At 42.1% G+C, this 15,337-nt stretch overlaps 1 protein-coding gene across 1 annotated transcript in view; it reads right to left on the bottom strand.

Annotated features, from left to right (window-relative positions):
- The window catches only part of LOC137434449 (ATP-dependent RNA helicase DHX29), a 232,505-nt gene that overhangs the window by 50,942 nt on the left and 166,226 nt on the right, over positions 1–15,337 (bottom strand). Inside the window, 2 exon segments of the mRNA XM_078784089.1 lie at positions 7,738–7,864; positions 11,581–11,712. Of these exon segments, the coding sequence (XP_078640215.1) occupies positions 7,738–7,864; positions 11,581–11,712 (259 nt within the window).

The following is a 15,337-nucleotide window of genomic DNA, read 5'->3' as shown; positions in this document are numbered from 1 at the left end:
GCTGCCTTTGGTTTTCGCCAAACATGTCTTCTGGTACTGTGGCCAAATAGCTCTACCTTTGACTCATCTGTCCAGAGCACATTGTTCCAGAAGTGCTGGTCTTTGCATGGGTGCTCATTGGCAAACTTTAGTCTTGCCCTTTTGTTCTTTCTGGACAGCAAAGGTTTCCTCCTGGCACACCTCCCATGTAGATCAAATTTGTGCAGCCTCTTTCTAATGGTAGACCCGTGCACTTTGACATCAACAGTGGAAAGGTCCCGTGATGTAGGGACCTGTAGGTCCCGTGATGACATTCTGGGGTTCTTAGAGACTTATTTCAGCATCTTGCGGTCTGCTCTCGGGTTGAACTTGCTGGGGCGGCCTGGCCTGAACAAGTTGGCAGTTGTTTGGAATCTTCTCCACTTGTAGATGATCTTCCGGACAGTCGAATGATTGATTTCAAATTGTTTGGAGATCTTTTTAAATCCCTTCCCAGACTTGTAGGCACCTATAACCTTCTTTCTGAAGGCCTAAGAGAGCTCTTTTGATCTAGGCATGGTGACGCCGCACACTTCAACAACAAAGAGCAAACCAAACGAAATGTCTGAGGTTTAAATAACACAGGTTCCTCCAAGATCCTCTCTAACGAGGTTCTACTCATTTGCACCTGAGCTGGTGCACCCCATTCTAATTTTAGGTATTTGAAGTAGTGATAAATGTAGGGGTGTGCTTACTTTTTCCACATGCGAAATTTGCATTTATGTTTCCTTAAATTATACAATGGACTACAAAATGTAAATGTTTCATGATATTTGTTTTATTCATCACCTTTATCTATCAATATTGTTGAAATGAAGATCAAATAGCTGTATGTTGAAATATGTTGAAAAAGTCTAAACTTTACATGGGGTGTACTTACTTTTTCACGTGACTGTACATGTATTGTGTTGAATAAATTTATCAATTTAAGCTCAACAATTTTGCATTATTCCCATTTGTCGCAGGTCTACAAGAACTCTGAGTGGTTGTTGTTGTTGTGGTGGTAGTGGTTCGTGTTGGGGGTCGATTTTTGAAATCGGACACCTGTCGGACACCACCCACATTTGTAGCTCGACTCCACCTACTTTGGCCATGGCACCCAGCCAATATAATATGGCCGCCATCTTTGTTTTCTGGTGGGCCTACGTCATCAGGCCTGTAGGCCTCTGCTGATTATACACTGCCCAGGTGTAATGCGTCAGATTTACATTGGCTTTGCTTGGGTCGAGTATTCTTCATGATGAGGTACCCCAAAAATTCAAATCAATGTGGAATTTAAATTATTAGTAAGGTTTAATCAAGCCCATCAGTATTGCAAGGAATGTGGCTCCCTAAAAAAAAGTTACATAATTTTTGAACAGCTCATTGGGGTTAAACAATCCATGAGCATGTGGCAAATCAGCTCGTTCTACATGGCGTAGGCTGTCATGGGTGAGAGGTGTCGAGATAATCTTTAAATAGAGCATTAAATATGTGTTGCCCAACTGTGCTGTTCATCTTTTAAGTGTGCTTTAAATGTGCGTTTCCAAACTGGTCCATTACCAGATTTTTTTCACAGGTTGTGACCACAGTGCAGTCATTCTTGCTATCAAGTTGTTTAATCAGATGCATCGGCATTATAACAGGTAACCCCTCCCCCCGCCACCCCCGCTCTCTAAATATCGGTATCAGCCCTTGAAAGACCAACATCAGTCGACCTCTAATAAAAATACTTAAATTACCTGAAGTTGCATTGATATAGGCGTGTTTTTTTTTTTTGTATACAAGATCGAGGCTCGTGAAAGAGCTAACATTAATCACACAGAAAGACAAACCGACACATAAAACATATAACATGGGGAGCGGTAGACAAGATGGGGCGAGAGGGAGAGGAACACAAACACAACATCTGAGAGCAGGGACATCGAGAGATCAGTGGGAGGGAGAGGGCTTTGGGGGGGGGGGAGGCATGGGAAGGGGGGGGGGGTGGGAGAGGTATAAAACATATTGACACTGCCAGGACTTCCAGGAAACAAGTTGGAATTTCAAACAAGGTGGATCTGGGGTGAATTAGTGGGGGTAGAAAAGATCAAGGTTTTGGATGGGGAAAGATAAGAGATGGTGGTGAACAGCTGTTTTAAAGACCTGGAGGGAGGAGTGGGATTGAAGGGAGTGTGGGAGTTTGTTCCAGAGGCGGGAGAAAAGAGGAATGAAAGAGTGAAGGTGAGCAGAGAGCCGAGATTTCGGCAGTTTAACCATCAAAGGGTTGCTGGCAGATCTTGTGCGACCTGTAGGAATATTTGGGGGACAAAGCACAGAGAGAGCTGGGGGAGCAAGGCCGGAGAGGAGTCGGTAGAAGACAGAAAGACCACCTACCTGTCTGCGGTGAGTGAGTGAAAGGCCCTTGGAGATAGCTTCATCACGGGAGATTCCAATGATTAATGTGTTTGACAAGACACTCAATACTTGAATGAAACGATAGTACGATTCTGTCAGGTTCTTCTTGACTTCAAGAACAATGAGCTTATTATTGATGATCAGCTCTTAATGAGTGACGAAAAACTTTGCATCAAGTGGTTTTATATATATATAGTATATATATATATATATATATATATATATATAAAAAAAAAAAAATATATATATATATATATATGTATATACTGTATGTATATATGTATATATGTATATATATATATATATATATATATATATATATATATATATATATATATATATATATATATATATATATATATATATATATATATATATTGCTGTGGATTTGAGAATCCTGTTGTAAATATCACCCTCTGTAAATAGTGTAGTAATTCTTGTAAGTACCTCCGTTAAGTGTAAAGATCAAAGGTCGTCCCCTTAGTTAGTCCATCGCATGCACGTAGAAAATCATATACCCTTCTAAATAGTTATTTCCTTATTGTGTGTTCCAGTTTAAGGCTCTGTTGCTCATTAATTGACCCTGCATTGCACCAAATGACATAAGATAGATCCCTCCGACACCCCCATGGCATCTTCGAAGTGCCAGTAACTTTGGGTGGGGTTATTGGCACCACCTTCGCCCCAAGACTCCATTACGCATGTGGTCAAGCCTCGGAGAAGAAGGGGGAGGAGCTACATTACGGGCGTGGCCCGCACCTCGTCATCAGAGGGTGGAGCCAGGAAAGCCCTTGCCGACCAACCAAGGATGAGTGGGTATGGCTCAAGAGGGTGGGGTTATAAAACCCATTCCATCAGCCCCCACCAGGAGATGAGTCCAGTTGAGGAGGAGCTGAGATGCGCGAAGGAGTCCACCGCAGCTGAACCAACTGCAGCTTTGAGTCCACCGCAGCTGAACCAATCGCAGCTTTGAGTCCACCGCAGCTTTGAGACCACCGCAGTTTTGACCACCGCAGCTTTGAGCTTTGACAGCGGTTTCGGCCGCGGCTACGAAGCAACGCCGCCGTGCAGAGACGATTGAGGAGGGTCGGCGGCTGCTCAACTCGAGCCGGCGATCACACCAACCGGACCCGCATCCTTCCAGCCCTGTGGTCCCACCTCCTCATCCGTCCAGCCATCCACCTCCTGCCATTCCTGTCATCATTCCCGTGTAAGTCTGACTGTCGTCTGTTTGTCCGTGTTGTCCTGGGTATAAGTTAAGCTTGTATAGGTAAGTTAATATTTGCACTGTGTCTTCTCCTCCTTCTGTCTTTCTTTTCGTATTTTTCCTTCTTGCTTGGTTTCTTTGGTCTTGTACATAATCGTTAGTAATAAATCCTGTTCTTCCTACCTTGCCTTCTTTCCTTCACATCCGTTCGTCCTTGTCTTTTCCATCATTGAATACCTGTGGCACGATTTGGCCAACGCATAAGAATCGGGTCTAGTTTCTGTTAACGGTTCGAGCCGCGGGCTGTCATCCGCTCGGCAAAATAACATCTTATCCACGGTCTCGAACGAGGTTGCTCACCTGCCTCTCCGGAGGGAGCTGGGCAGCTTCAGGACTCACGTCGGTCAGTCGCAGACAAGGGGATTAATCCCCCTTGGTAAGGGGAAAAAGGGCCGACGGGGAGATCCGCAACAATATACATATATATATATGTAGTGCATTCAGAAAGCCTGGTGTTGGCTGAGCGGCTAGGGTGCCAGCTTAGGATCCTAGGATCCTGGGTTCGAATCCCAGTCGATCGCTGAATTAACGCCAGGGGTGTTGACTCAGCCTGTCATCCTTCCGAGGTCGGCTAATTGAGTACCAGTTCACTGGTAATTCCCTGTTTGTCGTAAAAGGCGACAAACAGGGTTGGCGGCAGGAAGGGCATCCGGCCGTAAAACATTGCTTCAAAAAGGGGACCAACAAAAACAACAACAACCACGGTGCCCGAAAAAGGCCAACCCCCGCTTTGCGGGGGAGATGTCCTCTGCAGATGTTTTTTTTTTTTTTTTTTCAGAAAGTATTCAGACCCCTTCACTTTTTTGACATTTTGTTATGTTGCAGCCTTATGCTGAAATCGTTTAAATTCATTTTTTCCCTTATCAATCTACACTCAATACCCCATAATGACAAAGAGAAAACAGGATTTTATAAAGTTTTGCAAATTTATTAAAAAGAAAAAACTGAAATATCACATTGACATAAGTATTCATACCCTTTGCTATGACACTTGAAATTTAGCTCAGGTGCCTCCCATTTCTCTTGAGATCATCTTTAAGATATTTCTTCACCTTGATTGGAGTCCACCTGTGGTAACTTCAATTGATTGGACATGATTTGGAAAGGCACACACCTGTCTATATAAGGTCTCACAGCTGACAATGCATATCAGAGCAAAAACCAAGCCATGAGGTCGAAGGAACTGCCTGCAGAGCTCAGAGACATGATTGTGTCGAGGCACAGATCTGGGGAAGCCTACAAAAAAATTTCTGCTGCATTGAAGGTTCCCAAGAGCACAGTGGCCTCCATAATTCTGAAATGGAAGAAGTTTGGAACAACCAGGACTCTTCATAGAGCTGGCCGCCCGGCCAAACTGAGCAATCGGGGGAGAAGGGCCTTGGTAAGAGAGGTGACCAAGAACCCAATGGTCGCTCTGGCTGAGCACCAGAGATCCTGTGCGGAGATGTGAGAAACTTTCAGAAGGACAACCACCACTGCAACACTCCACCGATCTGGGCTTCATGGCAGAGTGGCCAGACGGAAGCCAAACAGTTCAATCTTGGTATCATCAGACCACAGAATCTTGTTTCTCACAGTCTGAGAGTCCTTCAGGTGCTTTTTTGCAAACTCCAAGTGGGCTTTCAAGTGTCTTTCACTGAGCAGAGGCTTCCGTGAACCCATCATGAGGAAATGGAAATAATATGGACAGACTTCCTAGAGCTGCCCATCTGACCACACTGAGCAACCGGGCAAAAAGGTCCTTGGTTAAGGAGGTGACCAAGAACCCAATAATGACAGAACTACAGAGTTCCTTCGTTTAGATGCGAGAACCTGTTGGAAGGACAACAGTCTGTGCAGCACTTCACAAATCGAGGCTTCATGGGGGAGTGGCCAGACGGAAGCCACTCCTGAGAAAAAGGCACATGACAGCATGCCTGGAGTTTGCAAAAAGGCACGTGAAAGACTCTGAGTGCATGATGCAAACAATTATGTGGTCTGATGAGATGAAAATTGAACTCTTTGGCATGAACACATAGCACTACATTTGGCAGAAACCAAGCACAGCTGATCACCCATTTAACACTATCCTTACCGTGAAGCATGGTGGTGGCAGCATCATGCTATGGGGATGCTTATCAGCAGCAGGGACTGGGAGACTTGTAAAGATAGAGGGAACAATGAATGGAACCAAATACAGGCAAATCCTTGAGGAGAACTTGCTTCAGAGTGCAAAAAAGACCTTAGATTGCCGTGAATATTTATGTTCCAACAGGACAATGACCCCAAGCATACAGCCAACGCATCACTGGAATAGCTTCAGAACAAGAACATGAAAATCCTTGAGTGGTCCAGCCAAAGCCCAGACTTGAATATGACTGAGAATCTGTGGAAAGACGAAGTTTGCTGTTCACCGACGCTCCCCATCCAACTTGACAGAGCTTGAGCAAATCTGCACGGACGAATGGGAGAAACTCCCACAAACCAGATGTGCAAAGCTGAGACAGACATACCCAAGGGGACTCATAGCTGTAATCGATGACAAAGATGCTTCTATGAAGTATTGAGTCAGGGGGCTGAATACTTGTGTAAACTAGAATGGTACTCGGTAGAGCGCATACCCCCACCAGACTGAACAATTTATGTTTTGTATCCCACTGATGGGCCAGATCTGGATTCGGACCTGAACCAAAATCTCATCGGCTTGTTCTTGTCACCTAACCAAATCGTCCACCAAGTTTAGTCATAACTTGTCCATAATTTTTTTTAAATATCATGCTATATATCACTTTTTGCCCGATCTCCCAATGGTGAAGAATCACTTTAAAAATTCTACTAGCCGGATCCGAATCCAGATTTTCACCAAAATCGAATCATTTCATCCTTGCCACATACACTACCTCTCTGCCAAACTTCGTCCGAATCCATCCACAACCTTTTGAGATATCTTGTCCACAGACAGACAGACAAACAAACAAACAAACAAGAAGACGTCATGCGGAGCACGATACTTGCAAAATAGGCCCCCCCCCCCCCTCCCCAAGAAAAAGAATTCCATTGATACAGCAAAATGTCCATTTCATCAAGATTAAAATTGACAATCTTGATCAAAGCTCGGGTCAATAGGAAGAAAATTGACGATTTTTCAGATGAAAGTGATGATTTTGGGAGTTTGACCTTGAGTTGACCTTTGACCTTTTGACCTAGAAATAGTATGTTTCCCAATTTAGTGACGATATGCAAATGTTGTTCAATTTTCAAGTCAATCGGTTGAGAATTGACAGCTTTTTAGATGAAAATTGATGATTTTTAAAATGTGACCGTAAGTTGACCTTTGACCTTTTGACCTCAAAAATAGTTCATTTCCCAATTTAGTGACTTGATATACAAATGCTATTCAATTTTCAAGTCAATCGGATTTAAAATGGCGATTTTAGAAATTTGACCTCCAGATAACCTTTGACCTTTGACCTCAAAATCAATAGGCTTCTCAATTGGGAGGACTTGTACAACTTGGTGAAGTTTCGTGACGATCGGTTTAGAATTGTGACCTGTAGGCCGGTGACAAACAGACAGACAGACAAACAGACAGAACCACAAACGGAACCGACCAATATACTTGAAAAATCTTCGATTTTGCAAGTAACAAACAGATAGGGGTGAAAACATAAGCTCCATCCACCTTTGGTGGCTGAGGTAATTAGATATTTCTCCATTTAGTTTTCATTAAAGTTGTAAAGATTTCTAAAAATACGTTTTTCACTTTGTCATTATGGGGTATTTTGTGTAGATCAGTGATAACAAATTTAAATTTAATCCATTTTAAATTCAGGCTGTAACACAACAAAATGTGAACAAGTCAACGGGTGTGAATCCTTTCTGAAGGCACTGTATGCATGCATGTATGTATGTATGTACATCTGAAAATCATGCAAAACAAACAAACAAACAAAAAAAACAGGGCTAGTCCGATCACCACCACATTTTAAAGTTTCTCGTGAAATTTGGCAAAAGGCGTGTCGCGAAATTTGGCATGTCAAAGAAAATTGGCAAAAGAGTAAAACCTGCCCATGTGCCGGGATGCAAAAAAAACTCACCAATATGCTGCAGCAGCTTGACAATGAGTTGTGGGTTGACTTTTTCTTGGTTCATGGAGTTCAGCGTATTGAGTGTACGTGTGCTGTATTGTGTTTGGTCAAGTCCTTCACTGGTTTCTGGTAAAACCTGCCCAAATAATGCATTCTTTCAATACAAGAAACACAGATTAATGAGAAATTACATTATATACACAAAGAATTAAGTTAAGCACCCCCCCCCGTTTTTTTACAACCTCGCACGTTACAAGTTTGTTGTCGTCAAAACAGTGTAATATACCCATGATATTGCTATATTTTCTGGAGAAGTGATATTATGGTCACATAAAAACATAACAATCATGCCGTTTTCAATATTTTATTCTGAATAATTTAAGGTGAAATTTTTTGGGAATTTTAGGCATATTTTCACCTCAATTTAAGTATGGAGCTATAGGTCCATCACGGACAGTGTGGATGACGTTTATGTTTTCTAACGTACAGTCATTGTTCTGAGAAGACCTCTAGCGATCTTTGCGTCAATAACGTGTGTAGGACCCACGTGATCGGATCACTGACTCAACCCTACGTCACAGATGCGTGCACTCATCTGCATTTCATCAATGGATAATTGCTAATGTCATACCAATCATTATTTGATCTCACATACCTTAGAATATATGCCAATGTATACATATACACAAAGAATATATATTAGGGGGTGCTTACCTTAATTCGTTGTGTAGGGGTGCTTAACTTAATTCTTTGTGTATACATCAGGATTCTATGCCCAGCTTAAAGCACACGAAAGAGCTTACGCACGCACGCACGCACGCACGCACACACACCGGAAAATGCTCCAAACACAGCAAAGGAAATCAAAATGAAATTTGACAACAGATGAAAATGTATCGAAATGTAAATACAGCTTCTTAAACCACTACTAATACAAAATTATCATGAAGCAAAACAAACAAGCATTCTGAGTATTGCGCTGCAATACATGTCTCCTACCAAAGTTCAAAGTGCCATAACTTTGTCAAAAATGATCGAATATGCAAATTTATGCACGGTTGATGCCGGTTTTCAAACTTGATCTGAGGGTGGCTGAGACACATGTGTGTCATGCCTCGCCTCGTTGATAAGCCCGCAAGGTCACTCCGTGGAGCAGCCTGCACGTATTGCACTGTGTGAATTATATAATTAGCAACTCACGGTCTGAGATACTAGCGATTCAAGAGATATCCATTTTTTAAAATATTTTCGTTTAATTAACGATATCTGCCAAACCACGTGACCTAACGCAAATTCCAAAAGGACATTTTAGTAGACTGACATGCTGAACAGATCTGTGAAGTTTCCCCTCGATTGGATCAAAAATGAGGGAGGAGCTCGCGTTTTAAAGGCGTTTTAAAGGTTCATGCTTAAAAACGTCATAACTCTGAAACCATGTGACGCATGACGTCATGCTCGCCGACTCTTTTGTTCGACATGGGTATGCGATTCCGCCTGCAAAGTTTGGCCTCGATATGTTCAGCCGTTGCAGAGAAAAAGGGGTTTTCGTGTTTTCACAAAAAACAATATGGCGGCCGAACCACGTGACCTGTGACGTCATAATTACCATTAAAATATTCTACAGACCGAGTCCCCCCTACGGTGAAAATTTGATCTCAATAGGTCCTATTATTGCAGAGAAAATCTTTTTTAAAGGAAATTAAAACTTAAAATGGCACTGAGTTAAGGATCATCAGAATTAGCAGAATTCCCAAAGTTCAAAGTGCCATAACTTTGTCAAAAATGATCGAAACGTCGTGAAGTTCGAACTTGATCTGTAACTTATCATGAGGAAACCATGTGCCAAGTTTGAAATCATTAGCCTTAAGGGTTTAGAAAAAAAGTCCGGAAAACTGTTCTTTGCGTGACGGACTGACAGACTGACGGACTGACGGACGGCGTGCAAACCTATAGGCCCCTCCGGTGTACACCAGCAGGGGACTAATAAGAAGAATGCATGGAGGAATGTGCAGGACAATAAAATCGAGGTTTCAACCCAAAAGTCAAACATATTTACTTTGCCAAGTGCTTTCACAAGATAACCTGACAATTGAAGTTATATTAGCCTATTATTTTGTATAATTAACAACTACTTTTGGAAGCAGTCTATTAACTTCTGAACCTCATCAGGGATGATCTAAACAAGAAAGGTCCACATTTACAAAATTGGCCTCTAAAGTTAGATTTTTCCTGGACATATTCCTTAACTGCTCAACCTGTCCCAGTGAATAAAAAAAATTGTACACAGCTCATTGGAGTACATCATGAAAATTCGTTTCACGACAGACATGAATGGAACATCATGAAAATTTATTGATTACGCAATCCTGCATGTAGTACAAGTGAAAGCATTAGGCATCATTGATATTTCCCATGCCTGTTCTTCTCCAATGAAAGCACATTTGTGGCCTCAGCGTTATGATGTATATAACATCCATCATTACAGCAATACTCCTCTTACTCACACATCCCTCCATCCTATATCAATAGAAACTAGATATCTACAATCACAAAGTGATCGCCAAGGGTAAGCATCCCCTGACCACAGGGAGGCTTATCCTTGGTGATTGCACACAATTTACCCTTGGCTCGTAATCCAGTGATGGCCATATTATTTTTTGAAACCATCATATGACCTTGACCTTCAACATTTCAGGAGAGAGTGTAAATTTAGAAAATGTGTCCCTATCTCCAGTCTATCCATAAAAATCAATATCATGTTAAATCAGAGGAAAATTATTTTATGATGCAAAAACATCTTGGAAGGCCAAGAGATCTTTGAGATCTTTGAGATTCCGCACTGGCAAAATTGAGCGATGACAGAAAAACGTGTTATTTTTCAAAACCGACATTTGCCCTTGACTTTTAAATCGGAGGGGTATGATGTAAATCAAGCATAAATGTGACTTGCTCTCGGGCTATCTAGTGAGGGCAATTTAATTACGATTGAACAAAATATAGTCGAGTTGTGTTGAAAAATGTTAAAATGTCTATAATTGGGTCATGAGCTTAAAAATTAGGTCAATGTCAAAAAGTCATGTCAACCCCACATACTTTTATTCCCATTATTGATGCAAAATTTCATTCCATAAGTCCCAGTTGGCTCTGAGATACAGCTCAGACATTAGCAGAAAAAGGAGAAAAACCAAAATGGTGGTTTAGCACTCCAAGGGGTGTAAGACCAGGACCTATAACCAGGAGGGGTATTATGTAAATTATGTTGAAATGTGTCTTTCCCCTAAGCTATCCAGAGAAGGCAATTTCCTTCCGATAGGACAAGCTTTAGTCGAGTTACGGGGAAAAAAAAAATGTTTAAATGTCTACAATTAGGGCATGTCCTTAAAATTAGGTCATTACATTAAAATAGGTCAAGGTCAAAAAAATTAGACCATGCCTGCATATTTTTCTATTCAGATAATTATTGATGCAAAATTTCATTCCGAAAGTCACAGCCGCTTCTGAAATACAGCTCAATTTTGGAAATTTGGAGTGTTGAGAGTGCAGGAAGAAAAAATAAATAAAATAGTACTGCTGGCGGTCTAAGAAACTCTGGTACCATTAAAAATTGGGGACGCCAATTACAGAAACAAACTCTATAACTGCAATAAGCCTTCCTCTATGACATAGGCTTCCCCTGTGTTTACCAATTACAGCAATACCCCACAACAGCAATAAGCCCTCCCCTATGTTATACGCTTCCGCTGTGTTTATTGATTACAGCAATACCCTCGAACAGCAATAAGCCCTTCCCAATGCTAAATTATTTTTTTAAACTGTGGTCAGCCAATCTGACTGTGAAGAACCAAAGATCACCTGACATTCTGGCTGGGATGTCTCAATCTTGTCCAAGCTGTCAGTTTCCTCAATGGCCGACTCCACACCATAGGAAGAACCGCTGTTCAGTGTGTAACCACAAACTTCAACCACATCTTCCAAATAGAAGATCTGAGGACAATAATGCAATATTTGCTAATCACACTTTGATCCTTATACTTTTATATTTATAATGATTAAACATATACTAAGCATGGTGGCAGTTGAAGTCACCACAGATGAGGAAGAACAAGTTAAGATGGATGATTTTGCAGATGGGTGAACATACGTCAGTATTTTTAGGTTGATACAATATATATATATATATATATATATATATATATATATATATATATATATATATATATATATATATATATATATATATATATAATTATATATAATTATATATATATATATATATATATATATATATAATTATATATAATTATATATATATATATCTATATATATCTATATATATCTATATATATCTATATATATCTATATATATCTATATATATATATATATATATATATATATATATATATATATATATATATCTATATATATATATATATATATATATATATATAAAAATAAATAAATATAATATAATATAAATAAATATAAATAAATAAATAAAAATAAATATAAATAAATAAAAAATAAATAAATAAATATTATATATATATATATATATATATATATATATATATATATATATACATATATATATATATAAATAAATAAATATAAATATATATATAAATAATATATTGTTACGGTCCGCGGATTAGATGTTATTTTTACCGAGCGGTGGTGTAACCGCGGCCGAACAGTTATTCCCCGACTAAAACCCGATTTACCCCAAACGTTGGCCGTATCGCGCCACCGCTATTCAATCGGGAAAAGACTAAGACGACACGGATGTGAAGAAAAGGAAGACGAAGGCAAAGAAAGGTTTGGAAATACAATTACTATTTATTACTATTTACAGGCTCAAAGTAACCAAGGAGAAGGAAAGATAATAAAATAATATACAGAAGCTTTTAGAGACACAGGGAAAATACTAGCTTATACTGACTTAGTTACTACCCAGGACAAAACAAACATAACAAACTCACGTCGGCAAAATGGGGAACTTGCGGGCAGGAATGGCTGGAAAGGATGAGCAGGTGGGATCACAGGGCACAGCGAGCAGGTCCACTCCGGGCGGGAAGCGAGAAGCCGGCAGCGCCTTGTATCCCGCTTTACAGCGCACACCGTCAGGGCTTCACGCGGCTGGTTGAAACGGGGCTGCACTCCTCGGCTGTATCTCTCGTGTAGCTTGCTTCGTAAAAGCTCCTCGGCTTTCTCTTGGACCCTTCCTTTTCGTGTACCTCTCCACGCAGCTCAGCTCAGCCTTTCTCTCACTTCTCTCCCGCTCATCTGCTTGTCTCAGTAAAAGCGCAACTGCTCTGACGACCCAGCTCTTTCCTTGGACTCAGTAAAAGCGCAACTGCTCTGACGACCCAGCTCTTTCCTTGGACTCATCTGCTGGACTTATCTCTCGTCTCCTTTTGGGAGCTTCCCGTCGCGGGTTATATAGGCCCCGCCCCTCAACCTTTGCGAACCTCCCCCAAACGCTCTTCCTCCGCCCTCTCAAACCAAACCCTTCGTGCTCGGTTGGTTATTCGGGGCTGGCTCACTCCTCCCCTCTATGACGAGGTGGAGACACGCCTTTCTTCCCCAACCCTGCCTCGTGGCCAATGGTGGTTGAAGAAAAACCGCCCAAAATGCAGTTGGCCATTGAAATGAAATGAAATGAATGGGGATCTATTCTTATTTCACTCGGTGCAATGGAGTATTTCAATTAATGGGAGACACAGCCTTACCCTAAGACACATAATAAGATACAAGCTACTGAACAAGGGTTTTATCGGGTCTTTCAATGTGGTGTTTATGGAATAACTACCGAGACGCCCTTTTTATCTTTACACAACTCCGGAGGCAGGAGGCGCAGAATAAACAATAATAATAATAAAGCACACAATAAAAAAAATACAGTCCTCATATCCGCAACACTGCACCCTCCTCCTCTTAGGCCCCGTCCCGGGCCTACAACTTTTATTTAGTGTGACACGTAGGTGTAGTTCAATCTACTTTTAACCTCACCCTGAGTGCGACAGTTTTAAAACATAAATAAATATGTCCCGCTGCTCCATTGCACCCTGCCTAACAGACTCACGCCCACAGTTAACCGAATTGCGGAATGGTCTTCAAACTACACACTGATGGTGGGGAGCATTATTTACAATGACGCTACTTTTATTTACAAGACTAACCCAGGACCTGTTATTGTTCTTTCTGGGGGGGGGGGGGGGGGGGGAGACAGTCTGCTCTGCATCGACGCACCATGAAAGCACCCAAAAACGCACCAATACACCCCCAAGCACCAATCGGTGCAGTCACCATTGTTCAATGAAAATAAAAACAACAACCCCTAACCCTGCAGGTGATCTCTTGCTCTTCGGCTCCCTCTGCTGGCTATTATTATTTCTTCCAGTTGTTGTCATTTTCTTTGCTGGCGGCCTATTTGCAATTAAATGCACCTAACGTGTCCGTTTGTATTTATTTATGGCCCACAGGGGCCGACTACGTGTGGTTCACCTGTGGGGCATCGGTGCCCTGTGGCCAAGGTCCGCCAGCAAGATTTCGGGCCCTCATGGCCGGTTCCAGCAGAGGGGCCATGCCCCAACCCATGGGGTCCATAAGTGGTGCTCGGCCACTGACATGTGGTCCACCACGTGGTGCATCGATGCAGACAGCTGGTTCTGAGAGTTCCGGGCGCACAATGGCCGACTCACGCACGCTCCCCTCGGCGCCCAATGGCGCACAGGTCATGTGGGAGACAAAAGGGGAAAGACAAATGAGCGAGGGGTAAGGTCACAAGGGTACACGTCAATAAGGCAATGCAAGGCGAAATGCGTACGGAGAGCGAAATGAGAAAGCTCGTCCCTACCGTACGTCACCCCCCCCCCCCCCCCCCCCCTCGTCACCTACATTACCCTTACCCTTACCCCATATTTACAAAATCTACACATTTACAAATTCGTCGCTACTGTCACGTCTCCCCATATTTCCCCAATACCAAATTTCCCCAAATGTCTCCACAATCCCTCTACTTCAAAATTTGCTATCACCCAATTCATCATCAATCCTCATAAGGAGGAAGAGATGGAACAACAAAGCACAATGTCACACCCACGTCATGATGCGTCTCACAATCCAAAACATTTGCACATAAAAAATAATCAAACATGGCATGGTGTGGAGTTCGTCATCTCAGGTGAGTGGATGTAGATGGTGCGAGGAGACTTCCTAATCCTAACTATCCTCTAAATGACATTAACACACTTTACACAACCCGGGGTCTTTCCCTGCCAATCCATTGGCCAACTTACACTATGGGTTCTAAAAACCAATTCCCATTGACCAAACTGTGGTGCTTCTCAATTTGGGGTCTCACTCCCCCGATTCATCTCCCGGTGCCCTTGCACAATTTCTGGGCTGTGACGTGTAGCTCTCCCAGCAGGTCTACCCACCTGCACACCTCCACCACTGTAGTTGCCACCCGAGCTTACCTAGCTCCTCACCCTAACCTAACTAACTGGGGAAGGCCCCTCCTGGCTCTGTCACCCCTTGGTGCCCTCTGGCACTGGGCTACCCGGGTCCGTCCTCCGGATCCTCGGGCCGCATCCACCACTACCGGCT

This window comes from Myxine glutinosa, chromosome 1 (genome assembly GCF_964187855.1).
Source record: "Myxine glutinosa chromosome 1, kmMyxGlut1.1, whole genome shotgun sequence".
NCBI classification, from domain to species: domain Eukaryota; kingdom Metazoa; phylum Chordata; class Myxini; order Myxiniformes; family Myxinidae; genus Myxine; species Myxine glutinosa.
The sequence above is the reverse complement of the archived record's forward strand: the minus strand, read 5'-3'. Positions and strand labels throughout refer to the sequence as shown.